We start from the raw sequence: 18861 nt of genomic DNA, 5'->3' as shown, positions 1-18861 counted from the left end.
GCCATTTCTCCCTCTAATTTCTGCACACAAATAAATTTTATGCAGACAAAAATAAAATAACCATATTGTACAGCTCATTACAGTAGACTAGTGTTGTAAAGTTGACCAGTGCAATCAATGGACAACTGTATCCCCAAACTCACTACCCATAATCCACTAATTTGAACCATAAACAATCAAATGACTAGTAAAAAAATAAAGGTTAAATGTTTTCACAAACAAAGTGAATCTTATGTGCTATCCAAGGCTTTAGCGCAGGCCTGAGGCAGGTCAGGGGTCAAAGGTCACAACTGATGACCACTATAACTGGAGGACATGATGACCCAGACACTTACACCAGCCAAAATCCAACTCTGCCCAATGTTTGATTAGCACTTAAGGCCATAAGCTGTCAAGACAAGAGGCTAAAGTTAATGAACAGAGTTAAAAAAAGAAAAAAAAAATATGTGTAAGTGAGCTACATTAAGTAAGGATATGAAGAACGCTTAATAGTGTGTTCACACCGGGGCATCAGGGGCATCGAGTTTACATGCCAAGTCTATGGTGGACGTGCATCTCGGCCATTCTGTGCTTTGCGCCGTGTTTTCAAGCGTCGTGGCGCGTCTTGAACGTTCACACATCGGACGCTCTGTTCACGCGTCAGACGCCAGAGTTCAAAAGGCTGAACTTTTGCTGTTTAGGAGCTTCCAACTTACTGGCAATTTAATTATGCTGGGCGCACTGGCTGGTATAAATGCTAGTCACGGACCCAGATGTGCTGCCGCCGAGCCAATCGCCACCGTTGATGGGTTTTAAGTATTAAATACACAAAAGACACTTTCTCAACCTGGTCTGCATCAAAAAGACACCGGGAAAGCAAACCATCCAAAGGCACTCGCAGACCGCAACGGATGCCCTGGATGCACGTCAAGTATTTTTCTCCGACGTGCGTCGGAGCCATTTGTCCTCAAATGCAAAGACGTCCAACTAGAGGCATCCAACGCGTTTTTGACGCCCCGATCTGAACGCAGCATAAGAGCTACACAGGGAAGGTTTTAGGAAAAGTGAATTAGGCATGAAATTACAAATAAATATTGATTTGTTAATAATTCTGTAAATAAGTAGCATATAACAAAAATAAAGGTTGGAAATCAACTTTTCATCACTGTACACAATACAGTTCAGGACGTTTCATTTGAATATTGAAAGAAAAATAACAAACATAATATGATCTCATAACCATGGTTACTATGTTGGCAGATGAGTTTATATGAGCTTTGCAACTACTGATTAAATTATTTAATTGTATAAAATAGGTAAAAAAAATAAAAAAGAAAAACTAAGAAAAAGAAAAACTAAAAAACTAATAAAAAGTTGGTCACAGGGTCATATTTTTATATAGTTCTATCCCACATTCAAGACACTCAAAGCTCTTTAGATGAAGGAACCACTCACCCATTCACACACAGGGCAGGTCTGCATACACTGGTGTATGTCGATTAATCGGTTAAAAGTGACAAAAGCTCTCCAAATGATTAGGGTCCAGTTGCCTCACTCACAGATATGTGTGATATATCTGTGTAATCCCTCTGTCGTCCAAGTAGGTTCCATAGTGTTCCATGTATACTAGTCTTAGTCCTATGTGTCTTATACAGCTCAAGATCATTCTAAATCTATTCAGGAAAGATTCATTTCTGTCCTTTTGTAGCTTTAATATCTGATTTGCAGTACTTGTTTTGACAACTCTAAATACAACATGCACCAGTAACATTTTTTCCACCCCTTATTTGGGAATTCTCAGGATGCAAGCAACAACATAATTAACAGAATAAAAAAATAAAGTCACAGTGTTATCTCCACAGCTCCATGCGTCTTGTTAGCGTGCGTTTGTGACAGGCGGGGGGCACTAGAGTGTGTCCCATGTGGCGGGGGAACACATCGCAGTGGCAGTGCTTTAACCTGCTGCTCACTGAGTATTGATCCGTACAAGGCTCAGTGACTGGTCCTACACAGCACTGCACTCTGTCACCCTGTCACCCGCCCCCACCTATAGACCCCACCCTCCTGCACCCATGGGCTCCCCCTCTTCTTCCTCTTCCCTCTACCTCACTTTTCCTCTAATGAGTTGCAACACTGATAACGAGCCTGATGATCTTCCATTGATTTGGCTATCACTTGCTTGTCTGGTAATTGATCCGTAGCTGAGCCTCTAGTTAATTATATGGGCTTCGACATGGACCCTTGCCCCGGGGGGAATTCTCCAGTCCGGCACAATAATAGTTTTAATAAAGCCCCTAGCATCCTTTCCCATCAGCTTTCATATTTTTAGCCTCCTATACCTTAGATTGTTCCATCCCGTATCACAGTTCCAGTAGCTTATTTTTTTGCTTTCGGGTTTGTGGAACTACAAACTCCAGCGTTTCCCAAGTGGATGTGCGGGGACCTCTGGGGGTACGAGAGGACATGCCAGGGGGTACTTGATTGATTTCAGATTTAAAAGAAAGGTGGCACAGAGTGGTATTTGAATGTTAATCCGTCTTTGATGTACATTTTAAATCCTTGAGAATGTTTCTGTTGGATAATTAATCATGACATTTTATTAAAACGAGGAAATATAATAGTTATAATTGGCAATGTACTAGTAAACACATTTATTTTTATGAAGGAAACTGCTACTGTAAACGGGGGGTACATTGAGAAGGGTATAAAACCAAACTGTCAAGAAAAAAAAAATACTGCAATTTTAAAATGTTTTGTAATGTAACACTTTGGACAACGCTAATGATTGTGTTATAAGTTATTAACATTTTGTCAGCCCAACTTATAATGCAATATTTTATAAGTAACTGATGATTTTTAAAGGCGACTGTATTGAGTTTAATCTGCTAATAATTACAAAAATATATTAATCTGTCAAATGCTCTTTAAAATTATTACAAAATTAAAAGCGGTGAAATTCTCAAGATTAAAGTCAAATTTATCAAGGTTTTCAAATGTGACGCACCTTTTTTAACCAAATTACCTAGAAAAAAACACAATTTCATTCTAGACTATAATTACGAGGCGCATATTGTGACAGATTTGTGCTTCTTACAGTGTTTTCTTTTGTACTTGCACAAAACTGAAATGTGCCTTAATCAAATGACAATATCACCCAGTGCATTCCCGCATCCAACAGACAACAGCCATTAACCGCTTGTGTCCGGAGCTACGACGCTGGCTCGGAAAAAGCCAAAGCCCAGCACATTTATAGAGACAGGAGCGAGCGAGTGAGGGATGACGGGAGGGAGGGGTGAGAGAGGCAAAGAGGAGGCAGAGATGTGGAGAGCGCGCGGCAGCTAGCGAGCGGAAAGAACCGTGCACGGCCGCTAAATTGTCACTTAATATAATTAGCCTAAGCCTGGACTTAGCGTTTCAATGAGTCGTGAGGAGCGGAGGTGACACATTACAGCTATTACAACAAGGCTTTTGACAAGGCGCAGACTGCTGGCAAAAAAGAAAAATGAATAAAAAGAAAAAACGGAGAAAAAATTACTTAGTACTGAATTTTTGGGGTAGAAATTTGTACCAATCTCAAATGTCATACGTGAACTAGAAAGGCTTTTAACAGATGGCTGATGGCAATTTTGGACATTTTAGATATGAAATTGGTTTTAAATGGGTTTCTTAAAAATAAGTTATGGACCGATACAAGTTAATCCATTTTAGTCACTTTTTGTTCTCTGTTAAAATGACAAACACACCTATGCGGTTCAGGAGGGCGCTCGGAGGTTCATTGTTTTGGGTTTGGTGTCCTGTGCCGTGTCCGAGGAAGCGTACATCTCCCTCCTCTGTCCTCTTGTGTGTCTTTTTCCCCCTGTCTGCCTCCCTGCACTCCTCAATCCCTCATGTTATTCCCATACCTTTGCTGCAGTGGGGACCAATTTGGGTAAAATGGAACCACTTCCTCATTTTTTTCTTAATTAAAATCTGAGAGCCTCGGCGGGAGGGAGTGAGGGAGTGAGGCAGTGAGGGAGGAGGGCTGTTTCCTGCGTGTGTGTGTGTGTGTGCGTGTGTGCGCGCGTGTGCATGTGTGAGTGCGTTCAGATGCAGGCTAGTGGCAGACTGCCTGAGTTCCATTAGTCTTTCATTAGAGCTGATGTGAATTAAACAAAGGCGTCGGCTTTTGTTGAAGTATTTCCAGTCTGAGGATTCTTTTGACAAGTGTCTTTAAACGGACACTGTTTTGTCTTTTAATTTGAGTATTTTTTCCTTGTCTTTTTGTCGTGGTACATATTTTTGTGAGAGGTGAGCGCTCCTGATAAGCTCCGTGTGTGTTTTTGTGTGTGGCGGGATGGTCCCACAGGAAGGCTAAGTTGCTCTGCTCGTAGCGCACATGGTAATAAGGCAGGGGGACACGCGCTCCCCCCTCCTGGATCCCGGAGCGGTGCTGTGCTGTGCTGGTGTCTGCCCCCTCCTCCTCGCCCTCAGCAGAGGAGTGTGTGTCATTGAGCATCTCAGTTGACTCAGTGAGCGTGTGCACACTCGTACGGACACTTGGAGAGCCACCGCTCCTCTCTCTCTCACTCTGCTCCGGCGCACAGAACAGGCACTCAGCTCCACAGCAGCCCAGAGCAGAGCGCTCCGAGCAGCACACAGGACAGACAGGAGCGGAGCGAGAGAGGGACAGGACAGAGGCAGAGCAGGAGAGCAGGAGAGCAGGAGGCAGGAGCGCTCCGTCTGCAGCTGGGACGCACACAGTTCATGGTAAGAGCAGCCGGCTCGCACTGCCCGAGCTCTGCACCAACAACTTTTTATACAAGGGAATTTTACTCTGGACTTTTACTCTTTGTTATAATTTTTATTATATTTTAACATTTTTAATATACATATATTTTTTTTACTTTTAATTTTCTTCTTTGCTTATTTAGTTTTTATCTTTGGTTGGATTGTTTTAAGTTAAAAATCTCTTCATGGATTTCTGTGTTAATTTTGGCTTCATATATATTCAGACTTTGCTTTTAAATTTAAGTTCAAATATTTATATATTTTTTTCTTTGTACACCAGAAACACATTTAAATGACTTTTCCTTGCTGCGAGTGTAGCTTTTCTCTCTTTCTCTAAACCCTTCTTCTCTTTATTCTCTTCCTGTATAAGTGCGCTTGTGTGTGAGGAGGTGTGTTTGTTGAGTCCAGATGAGAACAAATGAGTGACTGACAGATGGATTAAAGCTAAGTGTGGGGCCCGGCAGTGGTGCTACTCCCCATGTTTGGAGCTCCATACTGGCACAGCCTCAGCCCTCAGCTCACCTCCATCCTCCTCATCCCTCCTCACCTCCAGCGCCGCTGGCCCGTCCAGCACCAGGCCCCTGAGGACACCTCACCACAAGCCTTCTTTTTCTGTCTTCACAAAAATGAGCGCACACACACAGTGGTCGGCCACCAGAGCAGCCCAAACTGCCCCTCTCTGCATGTTTTAGATGAGCACGAGTGCGGGGTGAAAAAAAGGGAACATGACCCTAAAAGAACCCACCTTCACTGACTTGTTGTGTCTCTCCCCCTTCCCCGCTGCCCTCCCTCTTTGTGTGTAGTCCGAGGAGGCAGACTTGGATGTGAGAGGCAGAGAGCGCAGTGTCCCAGCACAGCCCGCTGAAGAGCCCAAGTCGCCCAGGCCACGTCCTCTGGCAGAACACACCTCTGACCCGGCCGCTCCAGGCGTCCCCCCCACCGTCTCGCACACCTGCAGCAGGGGAAGAGGCAGCGGCGTCAGTGCTGGAGGTCCGGGCTCCGTTAGCATCGTTAGCAGCAGGACCAACAGTGAGGGGGCAGGCCAAAGCTCCATGCAGTTCAGCACCAGACCGCCTAGTGCTGAGCAGCCGGGCTTCATGGGGACATGGCAGCAGCAGAGCACTGACAGTAACCTCCTGTACAGAATGTCCCAGCAGGTATGTCCCTCACTGTCTCTGTGTGAGCCTATGTGTCCTCTTTCTCATGTGCTGCTCTGTGGATATGTGTCAGTAGGTTGTGTGTACTGAGGGGAGGGGCAGGTGTACTTTATGCTTAAGATTGGAAAGTACATTTAAAAAAAACCCATTGTTTTATATTACTTAAATTTGTTTTGTTTCATTCTATTTTACCGTTTTTTAATTTCATTTTTGAGGGCTTGTATTAGCACATTTTCCTCTTCTGACAATAATAACTCATGTGTATTAGAATCTATTTAGTAAAGCAGCTATTTTCTGCCCAGTTTGCATGCTGTAAGATAATTCGTTTATTGGTCCCTTTGATGGATAATCTCTTGTCCTGCTTCGTTACGTACACGCTAAGTCTGCATAATTGGTCCGTGAGCGGTGTGGACTTTTAAAAGCATACAACAGCAGTGTTTTGGTAACCCCAGTGCCGATAAAGACAAGGGGCTCCCCTCTGGGAGCGGCTAATTAACTTCATGTGGCCGAGGCAGGGAGCCTCTCACACGGCTGCGTTACAGCGCGAGAGCCGTGGACTCACACGGGTGACGGGTGGAATATTTTTGTGTTGATGTTGTTCTTGTTACAGCCCTAGTTTAAATCGCTGTGAGTATCACACGTGTATCTGTGCGCGTGGGGGAGACAGTTAAGATAAAGGCTGGTTGTTATAGCTGTAGTTAATCATCGCTGGACCTACAGGCAGTCCGTACCATGCGCGCGCTGTTACGCACAAGGCACAGTTTCTCTTACGCAGAAGCTTCAGCTCCTCTGAAGAAGACACAAAAATCCTCTCTCCCCTGGACAGGGGCATAGTTTACTGCCATATGTCACACGCAACTTTGAAAGTGTAGAGGTTTGATCATGTAGAGCAGACTTCTCCAAAACCACTATTTGGTTAAGTGTTTAGTCATTTAAAAAAAGTGATGAGAATCTATTGGCTGTGATTAAGATAATCACACGTTCACTTCCATAGCACACTTTGACTGTCAGAGCATCCCTGGCTTGTCCCGCTGCAGACGGAGCTGCAGGTGGACGGGCCGCTCCTCTGTGGGACCCTCTCCTCTTTACAAATGCGCACCGTTGTTTCAGTCTAATCAGCTGTGGGACTCGCTGTTATTTATCGCGCTCGTAGCGCTTAGAAGACATCCCGCCATGTTTAGTAGGCATGACAGAAATCCTCGGAAGGAAGCAAACGCGATCCCTGACAGACTCGCCTTATTGGAATCTAAGCGATAATGACTTTGTGTTTGCCGAGCTGCGCGCACCCAGGGGTGCAGCGCGCTCAGGCTTTATGGGGTCGGGTTTGGAGAATCTTTCTCCCCATGTGCGTGTGTTAAAGAGCGGCCAAGTGACGCCAGGGACGCGGTATTTGAGCGTTGTTAGGCCGAATTATATTTGCACTGGATCGATGGACAAGCAAATGAGCTGTGTGCAGAGCTCAGACGCACGGAGCTGCTCCTGCAGGGCGCACTTTCACAGAGTGGACATCATACACACGTTAGCCAGGATAAATCATGTCTATCAAAAACATATCACAACGTTTTATAGGCAACTATACGGGAGAATTAATGCAATTAATGGGATATTTAATTCTAGACTATATTTTAATGCTGCGATGTCCCACTAAACCGCAAAGTAGCAGACTATTCTTTACAATTATTACATTTCATTGAGCACATCAGCACACTGAATATTATCAATAAATTATATAAGTTTATTTTTGTATTAAATTCGACTAGATGTAAGTCAGATTTGTAGTCTCAGTTTGTCCTGCACCTGCTCCACAGAGCATGCGTAAAATATGAGTCTGTAGAGGAGCCTGTGATTATACCGAGACTAGACACAATTTTTAATTAATGTCGATTATTTGATATTATTTAAACAGTATTTGTACTGTGTGTTTTTGTCCACTCTGCTTTACACACGTCGAAATGTCACATCAGATGCATCAGGTTTTCTGCAGAGCGTCACTGGAGCAGAGTTAGTCACGTTTTTCACAAAAGGCCTTAAAATGCTTTTTAATGTGGGCTCACTTTAAATGTGTGTATTTATTTTTGTTTATTAAGTGAAGATTTGCGGAACCTTTAACAGCAAACGAACAGCTGAAGTCAGATCAATGACATGGATTTTATCCTCCAAATGTTCAGAAAAACAGAGAGCATTTAAACCCACCGCGAGGACGCACGTGCACATTGTTTATGTGGCCAAAAAGGCGAATATTAATAATCAGAGGCTGAGTTATTTCCAGGAATAATATTTGGAGTGTTTTAAGGCCTAATTGAGACTCAGCATTGCGCGCGTGCTTGTGGGTATATCGACTCCTCCTGAGTTGAAAAGCCGCAGTTAAGTGAGAGCGCCACGATAATTGCTCCTCGTTTAGGCACAATGCGTCAGTGTCTCCACATTCAGAGAGAAACAGCACGTGTGTGTGCGGCTGTGAGTGTCCCCTCACCTGATGCCCCGGATGTCCCGGTGCCACAGGCTCTGTCCACACGCGGGACTACACTCAGAGTAGATTCATCTGCAGGCTGCTGTGTCTGTCGTCTTTCCTCCGCTAAAAGCCTCTCCCTTCTCTCTCTACAAGGCTGCTGTAGCGCGTCTGCCTTTGAAGTGCGACAGTCCCACTAAGGCCCGCGACATGGACGAGGTACGGTGGCTCTCGCAGTCCATTTAATATCCAATCTCCAAAAAGACTCTAGAACATAATAATAATAATAATAATAATAATAATAATAATAATAATAATAATAATAATAATAATAATAATAATAATAATAATAATAATACGTTTGATATATTTTAATTAATTACAATACTGAATTTTATTTATGCTATCCATGTTTTTTTTTAATTATGAAAAAAATGAAAACCAAATTTTCTATCTCTAAAAGTCCTCAAAATGTAACACAGAAAACTAAAATCCATGAATATAACATTTATCTAATCAAAATTGACTTTTAGAAATTGAGACAATAAAACAATATATTTTATTAAAGTGTACACATTACGACAAAAGACAGCATGCTTATTTTTGCTAGCCTGCTAACACCAAAATACTCTTTCTTATATTGCTAAAAAAAAATGCTGCAAATTTTCAAAAGCTGCTTGAAAACACACTGTTTGCCTTTGCTCATGTTTTTTTTTTTCTCATTTATTATTTTTTCCCCCCACCATTTTCCAAACCTCATTTTTATTGTAACGTTTGAGTCGTGCATTGTTCAGCCTTGCCTCTGCATGTGTGTTCAAATCCCTCCTCTGACATATCGTCTAAACCTCACTTGTTTTCGTCTATAAATCTGGCTCTGTAATCTACCTATTAGCACACACCACAACCCACCACCACCACTACCACTACTACTACTACTACTACTACTACTACTACTACTGCAGTTAGAGCAGCTAGCGTGCTCTCATTGCCTCCCCCTGCATCGCATGTTGCATATGTACTGCATATGCTCGTCTCCTCTAGTCTTATGTGTGCGGCCGGGACCTGGTGATTCGACGCATATGTGCAAAATTATCCACAGTGAGCGAAACGTGTGCGTACTGTTCTTATTATTGTTGCTCCGTGATGGGTCATTGCACACAGCATGCCAGCAGGATGTCCAATTCTATGTAGATTTCTTGTACATGTGATGTTCAAGGTATATGGCGTTTATCTGTACTATTTATTTTTTTGCGTGGGCGTCTGATTGTGATTGTGAGCCTGTGTGTGCCAGTTTAGTGTGTACTTGAGTTCAGAGTGTGTGTGTGTGTGTGCGTGGAGAATCGTGTGTCTTATGCTTTGCCTGGCGTTTGCGTGTTGGCTCGGGCTCCATGTGTGCGCGGGTGCGAGCTGAAGTGTCTCTTGGCTGGCCTTGGCTGGAGCGCTGGAGGAGAGCAGAGGTGAAAGAGGAGATTTGCAGAAAAGACACGCACCGCTTCCCCCATTACTACTTTTTCTTTATTTTCGTTTTTGGAATCTATCGCTCTCTCTCTCTCTCTCTCTTTCTGCCCCTGTCCTCCCTTTACCTCTTTAATGTTGTTCCCATTTCGTACAGTCTTCGTAGATGTAAGGGCTGAGCGATTTGGGGGAAATGTGTACGGTAATTGTGATGTTTCTGACGAGCGTTGCCATTTCGATTAGATTTGAATGACGTTTTGGTAATAATTCTGATCAGAGTTCTCATTTTAAACACAGAAGAATTCACAAACGAACAGATTTCAGAACACGTTTGTGTCTTAGCAGTTTTTATGCAGAATAACACAGGAGATTTTTCTCGTTTGTGGACGGACTTACGGTACTTACAAAATCATAGCCTTTGTGATTTGCTAATTGCGTCCATTCAAATAGCAATTTCGCTTCAATTGCAATTTTTGTGTGCAATTAAATCTTTTCTTTTAACCTTTTAACTGTTCGGAGAGGGCCAGAGCAGCCCTTTTTAGCTATTCCGACAATGAAGATACAGTATATGCATTGTTTATTATAATTACACAATCACACCGGTGGCGGTTTCGGAGGGGCCACATAGCATAAGTAGCGCGTGCTGTCTCCAAACTAAATGTCTTGACGGTGATGTGTGCATTTCCTGAAGGCAACAGTTTTTCTTCAAGTGTGAGTGGGAAGGAAGATGGCTCGAGTAGGGATGCTGTGTGTTTACCGTAAGTCTGGTATTAAGAGTGCATCAGTAAAGCAGATGCACAAGCTTACAGGCAGCATGCACGAAGATATGATTAGACGTCATTTTGCTTTTTTTTTGTAAATCACATCGTAAAATATCAGCACTTATCTTGAATTGAGACGAATGGGGAACTCACTGGTGCTGCTACGTGCTCACCATAGTTTGTTATATCCATAGTGTGAACAAAAAAAGCTTGAGGCGGCCTATTCGGGATTCCATTTCCTCTTATTACGTGTTTTATTGTGTGGCTACAGTTTGACGTTTTTTTGGTCCAGCACTGATCTTTTGTGACGTTAATGCACGCGATTACGAAGCTGATTTTTAGGTCTGAAAAGGGGAGCAACATTAACTGTAATTCACACTATGTTCTAAACACACGGAGAGGATGAAATGCTCCCTGTTATTTCGATATCCTGCAAAAATTGACGGTGTATTCAAAATTATTTCATGAAATGTAATAAATCCGTGTTTGGATTGTGCTCAGTGCCTTGTGTTTTTAGTTGTTGTGCATGAAATTAAGGTTGTGTTAAAATTAGCTAGACTATGTCACAGTCCGTTACAGCGTTCAGGTGGTACATGTATTTCAGATATTTGCTGAATTAGGAATCATTTTAATCCGCATTTTTGTCCTCTATCAACCTAAATCTAGTGGTACTTGGAAGGTCAGATATTTTCATAGATGATACTTGTGTGAAAAGTTCAGTTATTTTACATCAGAGCTTCAAAATTTAGCTTTGACGTCAACATTCTTCCATCTCTTTCGTCATTTGCCTTAGATAAAAAAACAAAAAAACAATGATTACTTCTTCTATCTGCTCTTACGCACACGGCCGGGATCATGTGCAGTGAGGCCGGCGCGATTGGCCCCTAGGAGCACTGCACACTGTTGTTGTGGGTAAAGCTTCGACCCCGGCTCCGTGTGCGGGGGCTCGAGGCCAGAGCGGCATCAATACGCATCATGTGAGCTTCAGTCAAACTGGCTTCTATGTCAGCTGTTTCCTGCATGTCCTGAGGAGATGGGCCGACTCACACCACCATTGTGTACTGTATTAGTGCTGTCATGATACCGATACTTGATACTTGATACCGATACCATGATGATAGTTTGATTTCAAGGTTAAATCATGCGGTTTTATGTGTGTCATCCCTCAGTGGTCCATGGCTGTATACTACTCTATGTCGTCTGTGGTTGTAAATCTATTCAGGAAAGGTTCATTTCTGTCCTGTGACTCTTTCAGTATCGATACCTGCTCAAATGTCTGTATCGATTAGTATCAGATCTTCGATACTTTTGATAACCCTATACTGTATGGATGGACAGAAACAGAGACAGACAGAGAGACTGGTGCGCAGACATGAAAAACAAGTTATTACATTATTTAACTGTATCTTGACAGCTGGATGAGACAAAATAGCGGTGTGTCAAGTCAAACGAAACCAGCGTCCTTTCTGTAACTGTAAACCCATATTACCCCATATTACTCACACTTTTTGGTCCTGTGCCCTCAGTATAAACCACTGATAGCGGAACGGACACCCTCGATGATCTCAATTAAAAACATAAAGATGAAATATTAGCTTACCACGCGTGGCGTTCATGCGTTACAATAAGCCTATTTAGAAACACTTTGTTTTTATAGTGTCACAGCCAAACATGTGATTTCACTCTCCATCTGTTTAGCAGGCCATTGCACACATACACGCACACATATACACATACACATATACACATTTACACATACACACATTCAAATCCATACAAGCTGAATAAGACGGCAGTGTAATACCGGCAAGATAATACTGAAATTGTATGGGCTTTATCATCAGTATTAGCTGTAATTTGTTGAATTTTCTTACTAACAAGAAAAAAAAGGTTATATGTCTGTCCTTTTGCGTTTAACTTTGCAGTACATTTACTTTTTTAGCAATATTTGAACAAGGAAATTTTGCCACATTTGAGCACATTTCAAAATCTGATTAGCAAAAAATATGGTACCACTTTTTTATATCCATATAATATCCACACCTTAAATAGCCTTAACGAAGCATGAACAAAGACTCAATTCATACATAATAAATAGTTTATTAAGAATGACCCAGGCTTACTTAATTTGTAACTACTTAAGGTTATTAGGTATTAATGAAGCCTGAATCATTGTTAGCTATAAACTATGTGTTCATTCTGAAGTAAGGCTAATCAAAGTGTAGTTAGCATAAAGTGTTAGCCAAAATCTGTATATTGAAAGTCATGTATATATCTGATGATTCTCGCCAGTCCACTTTACTCTGTACAGTTTTTCAATCGGGCGTGCTAACTTTTTTTGTGTCTGGGGGCGTTTGGCTTCCCGCGGCGACAAGAAATGGCTTGGTGCGAAGGGGAAGTGTGCAATTTGAAGGGCCACTCGCTCAGGATGTCACCACCCAGCCACAAGCTAATGAGGGGAACAAGTCGTACGCACAGACACTAGCTCGCTCTCCGCTCAAATATGGCAGGAATGCAAGCAGCTGTCACCAAGCTCCGGCCCGTTAGGCAAAGGGACTTGAGTGTATAGTTTATAACGTGTGTGTATGTGTAACTGTGTGTGTGTGCTGGCATAGCGGTAGGTTCTAAGGGTCAGTGAGGTGTTGAAAGGAGGGGAGGGTTTCTTGTAATAGATTTAAAGAGCCAGTGTGTAACTTTTGTGTGAAGTGTGTGTACAATTCACCCAAAAGAACATTTTCTGAGCTATAGTGTAAACTGTTAATACTTGAGTCAGATATTCATGGGTTTTAGCTTCCTTTTACCAGCACTATTTGGAGGACTTTTTACCATTCCAAAGACAGGAGATTTAGTTTGAAATTGTCAATCGCTATGACAACGGTCCAACTGTTTTGTCATTCTGGAAACTGTGTATAACTAGGACAACTATCACGTACAGTCGTCATTGTCAAGTTAACAATTTGGAACTTTAAACAAATATTACGTCAAGGCAAAGTTTAACAGACCTTAGCCTGAGGAATGTTGTAATATTTAATTTTGTTTGCTAATCTGTTACGTAACTTTTAGCCTAGCCAGCGCTTAAAATAATACGCTTTCTCTCGTCTCTCGTAGCCATTGTTTCAACCGTTAATGAGACCACCTCCTATTACAGTTTACCAGTAGTTAGCAATCATTAGAGACTTTAATTATGATATTTTTTTCATCCAGTCTTTCCTACACATAATAGCATTTAACTGCGGAGAGGAAACCTTTTTTTTCCTTATATTTTGAGCCCACATGGCCGAGACATTGTTGTGTTCTTCCCGTCTGAAAAGGAAGGTGACATTAGGTGTGACCCGCGCTAAGTGACAGGAACCAGGGCCATACTTTCACCGCCGCTTCTCCCTTTTCCTGTTATTCCTCCACTCCTGTTTTTTTGTTTTTTCTGGAGCCGCGCCAACACATCGGGCAAACCAACGGCCTACTATTTTTACATCCGACTTTAAGGACCCCCCACCCATTGCCACCCAAGTCTGCTCCTCTGTCTGTCTTTCTGCCAGTCAGCTTCATCACTGAAAGCAGTTGGGGGTATATTCTGTAGAAGATATAAATTGTTGCCTTAAAAGTATATAAAAAAGTCCACGAACTTGCTTTGTCTTCCAAACAGAGATGAAAGACTTTAGTGTTTAAAGGTGAACTGTGTAACTTTTCTGGTGGAGTGTCTTGGCCTGTCACAAACCAGTGAACCATTTTTAAATAGACCGTCTCATTAAAGGGCCTGAACTGCAACATAAATAGTAAAAATAGACCCATAATTAGCCATTGGGGGTGACTTATTCAGCTTTGTACAGCTCAAATCAAACAAAAAACAAACACAATCTCCCCACAATTGTACATACGTTAAATCTTGAGCCCCAAAATATATCGTTCTAGCTAGCATGTAACGATAAGTCGATATATTAATTACCGTGACAGGCCTAGGAGTGTCCCCCACCTGCTCATCTCCATGAAAATATCATTGTTATGCATATAGAATCTTCCATCGTACAGCAGTAAACCACCAACCTATCCCCAACGAGAAAAGCAGATGACGCCACAAGGCCAGGTTACAAGTCAGATCTGTGGAAACGTGCATCAATCTATGTATTTTTGAGCAATAAAATTACCCGTATTTGTACAAACGCAAGATAGATATAGATATTTAACTTGAATACCATACCCTGGATCATTTCAGACAAAGCAGTAACAGGCAAGTAGGTCGCACACACACTATAATTACCAGAAAAGTTACACAGTGCACCTTTATTTTATCATTTCAGATTTGTGCAATTGTAGAACCTCAGACATTTACAGGCATATATTTGCACATTTCTGACAGATTGCAAAAATATGTTTTGATTATCGCTATCAGAACAATAACAAAGCATATCGGGATTTTTTGGCTTATCAGTATCTCCCATGCACACCCAAACCAGCCTTTCGTATTTCGCGTTTACTGTCGTTTGCAGAAAAAGCACTCTGGGTAGATTGCTATTATTATTGTTGAAGCCATAATCATTTGGGCTTATTTTGGTTATGGATAATGATGGTAATTTTGCTCACAATTGACTCGTTCCCTCTCTCTAATACCGCGTAGAGTACAGTATGTTTGCACCACGCTCGCTGTTGGCAAAGAATGATTTATCAACAGGTATCTGAGTTCACGAATGTACAAACGCGAGGAACACATTTTTTTCTGTCCATCTATCTTGGTAAGGGTATGATTTTTGTGCAAGAGGCCCATCCTTTGCAGGGAGGATTTCTCGGGGAGTTTCTGGAGAAGGGAGGCTAGTGGTACAGGCAGTGGTGGGCGCAGAGCCAGAATACACACACGCACATGCTCAAATCTGACTCCTTCAAATGGAGATACCCACTTGCTTGTTGCCTAATGCGGGCGGTGCAAATTGCTTCCGAACAATAGCGCGGTTTTAACCCTTCTAAACTTCGAGCTCATTAGCTACTTTGTGTTGGGAAGGCAACATGTGTAAGCATTTGTTTGCGCGCTCTGCTGACGGGGTAAAGATGGAGGATTAATAATGTTTAATGGTGCACTGTTAAAATGCAGCTGCCTTGGCATCCCAGCGCTGGTGTTTTTCTGGCTCGCTCACGGGTGGCTGTGGGTTTTTGTGTGGGCTGCTCGGAGAGTCTGAGTTGTCGCTGTATAGGAATGCATTATAAAGTTGTGGGACTTCATTTGAAAAGTTGATTATGCTTTTAACCTACTTATGTTTTTCAAGCGTGCACATGAGTAAGTTTATGATGAGGGAACAGCATTATAACATGCTTCTGCTTTGGACCACAGTGGCTCAAGTTGGTCGAGTGTTTGTCCATTGATCTGAAGCATGATGGGTCGAATCCTGCTCTCAACATGAACATCATTGGTTGAGAGGTCAGATTCAGTGAGCCACAGGTTGGTGGTTCTAGCTCTAGATAATCTACGTAGACTGGTTTATGAAAGTGTGAGTGGTTCCCTGATGTAAAGTTGAGTTCCTTGATTGTATTAAAACTTTTAAATTGTGTTTACCTCTTACCTAATCCACCAAGGCTAGCATTGCCCACCTAAATGAAATTCTTGCCTACCTATTCAAACCTACTATCTAATGTAAATACACATATATCTCTATATTAGCCCACCAAAATTTTCTGTCTTCCCGTCCAAATTCAGCAGGATAGAACCGGGCCTGTTTGCCAGTCTACCTTTTGGGTTAGTACTACAGCATGGCCACTATTAAGTAATTGATTTAAAAAAAAAAAGTTTTAAATTTTACATTACTAAATAAAAGCTTTTCAAATATATTAATTCAACTATGTCTAACCTGTTTGCTCCAAGTAGAACCTTGCTGAGAGTTTCTGGGATGGGCATCCGGCTGAAAACTTTCAAAAGACTGAAAGCTAATGTAATACTTTTGCTCATTCCCACTCTATACTAACCTTGAAACATTCCCTCTCTTCCTCCTACTGCGTCTTTTTTCCAGCATTGAAAATCTGTACTCGCTGATCCTGCATTGAGCCACTTCACTTTCTAACAATCCATAAAGTCAGTTAAGTCACAAATGATCTAATTAGCCCTCCGCGATAGACATCAATGGATCTGACCTCGTATCCGTGGTAACCAGACAGAAATGGTACCCTCCCAAACCCGCTACCCACCCCTCCACCCCTCCGTTCCTTAACCTCCCCTAACCCAAGCGTGACTTTTTCCATTGTGCGCTCAGGTCCTTAACAACGGGACAAAGTGAGGACTCTTGTAGTGTCGGGAGCGTGGTAAAAGGTGGAAAATGCATTTGAAGTTGTTGTTGATGTTTTTGTCTCTCTGATCGGCCCCTCTCGATGTCGGGAAGCACACTCCACGATAAGTGCTACGTCGAGCTTGGCACTAAATATTTCATGTGCGTTTAATCCATTTGATATGTTTCCTCTTCCATGGCTTTTGTCCGCGTTTTCTGGAGACATTACATTACTTCACAGCTTGTTGATCAGTTTAGCTTTGTAAAGACTGGCAACTTGGGATTTATCGCGTAGATTTACGAGTTTTTGTTCCTCTTCCGCGCAAACCATCACGCTCATAAATTCACCGTCTCGTTCGCCCGTTGAAAGGAGGGGGGGGCTCGTCGAGGTTAAAGGTCATCCTACGTGATCAATGGGCGAGCGGATGTAACGCTGCCACGTAAAATATAATATGAGATTTACAGTGGAAATGTGTGAAAATAAAGGCGCTCGATCTCGCGTTGAGGATGTAGAAATAAAACAGATTATGACAAATGGTTGAGAAGGAACATAAGATTGCATTCTCTTGAAAACGATATTCAGACGGTATTTTAACAATCCCTCAGAAATGCGCCAAATTGTTGTGCTAATGTCTTGGTTGAGGTTAAAGACTTGCAGAAAACCTGAATGGGCTATAAAATTAACCACAAATGTGCGGAAACTTTATACCTTCGTTTGGGAGGTTACACGAGACATTTCTGTCAGTTTCTGAGGTAATTTTCAATATTTTTTTTAATAGACAGTATACTCAATATTCCAACTTTGCAAATCTCCCAAACAGCATTTCTATTTTTCTCCCATCTGTGCTTGCGCATCATTCAAAAGATGGGTTCAGTGAGATCAATTGGTAATAGGGAGTCGCAGCCAGAGCGATTAGAGGCGTCGACTTGGCCGTGTTGTAAATGCTGTCAGATCTGTTAAAGGAAGCCTAATACCTCTCAGGTTGAAAGCTGTAATAACATCAAGTGTAAGCGGATCCGCAGGGAAAGTGCTAGCGAGAAGATACCGGCGAGAAAAAAGTGAAAAAGTCATTGTACGGATAACACCTAGCCCTGATGTGTTTGTGTATAAACTAGCTAGCATGAGAGGCCAGAGCCGCGGGGTTGCTCCTGGCATTTTTTCGGTCACCAGCTGCCTGTCACATGAGGAGAAAAAAAGGGATGTGAGCAAAGGACAAAAGAGAAAGGGAGGGAGGGACTGTGGAAATCATGTCACGTAGCGCTAATTCATCCAGCCTCATTAGAGAGAGGGAAGGGACCGGCGGACCCTCTCACAGGAGCAAAGGGGCCCGACTTCCACACACAAACGCACACACACACAAATGTTAGGTTTCCGTGCTTTTTGAGGACATTATATTGACTCGTGTTCACTTCTTGGAGACTAAACCACAGTTACTACTTGCCTAATCTTAACATATTTTAACCCATACGTTTAATTATGTTGTTGATTTAGTAATAAATAAAGGATTTACATCACGCTGATCTGATATTGGTCGCCTTAAAGGAGACATGTCCCCGTGATGTGAGTGTGTAAACAGATTCGAGTCCCCACAATGTGATAAATTGCCCATAACACATGTTGGGTTTCCATGAATGATCCTAACCTTAACCTAAACCCTAACCTTAACCTATTTTAACCCATATCTGAACTTTAAACCACGCTGTTGGTATAATAATAAAGGATTTACGTTATGGGGACCTGAGTTTTGTCCTCATAAAGGAGACAGGTCTCACACACACACACACACACTAAACATGCATGCGCCCATTGTCAGCTCATCTCCGGCACATACTTGTACTCACTCCTCACAAACACAGATGACACGGGCACATGGCGGGGCGCGGGGGCAGTTTGGGGAATAGAAAATTGCCTTCTCAGGAAAGGGCCGGGGCCAATTAAGGACCTGACCGGATTGAATGTCAAGTGTTAATTTAGATGCCCCCACCCCGCTCTACCCTACCCCACCACCACCACCACCGCCACGCATCTCCATCCCACCCCGCCCTCTCCG

At 42.5% G+C, this 18861-nt stretch overlaps 1 protein-coding gene across 5 annotated transcripts in view; it reads left to right on the top strand.

Moving 5' to 3' along the window:
* bnc2 (basonuclin 2) overlaps positions 1 to 18861 on the top strand; it is a 247329-nt gene that overhangs the window by 116443 nt on the left and 112025 nt on the right. For 3 of the 5 annotated variants that reach the window (XM_055224207.1, XM_055224206.1, XM_055224218.1), the window contains exon 2: positions 5550 to 5903. The exons of 1 other annotated variant lie outside the window; for it this stretch is intronic. In XM_055224207.1, the coding sequence (XP_055080182.1) occupies positions 5550 to 5903 (354 nt within the window). Of the gene's footprint in view, positions 1 to 4508; positions 4726 to 5549; positions 5904 to 18861 lie in introns of those variants that run through there. One more of the 5 variants, XM_033967418.2, reaches the window with a different exon arrangement.

Source organism: Periophthalmus magnuspinnatus, chromosome 1, assembly GCF_009829125.3.
Source record: "Periophthalmus magnuspinnatus isolate fPerMag1 chromosome 1, fPerMag1.2.pri, whole genome shotgun sequence".
Classification (NCBI taxonomy): Eukaryota; Metazoa; Chordata; class Actinopteri; order Gobiiformes; family Gobiidae; genus Periophthalmus; species Periophthalmus magnuspinnatus.
The sequence above is the reverse complement of the archived record's forward strand: the minus strand, read 5'-3'. Positions and strand labels throughout refer to the sequence as shown.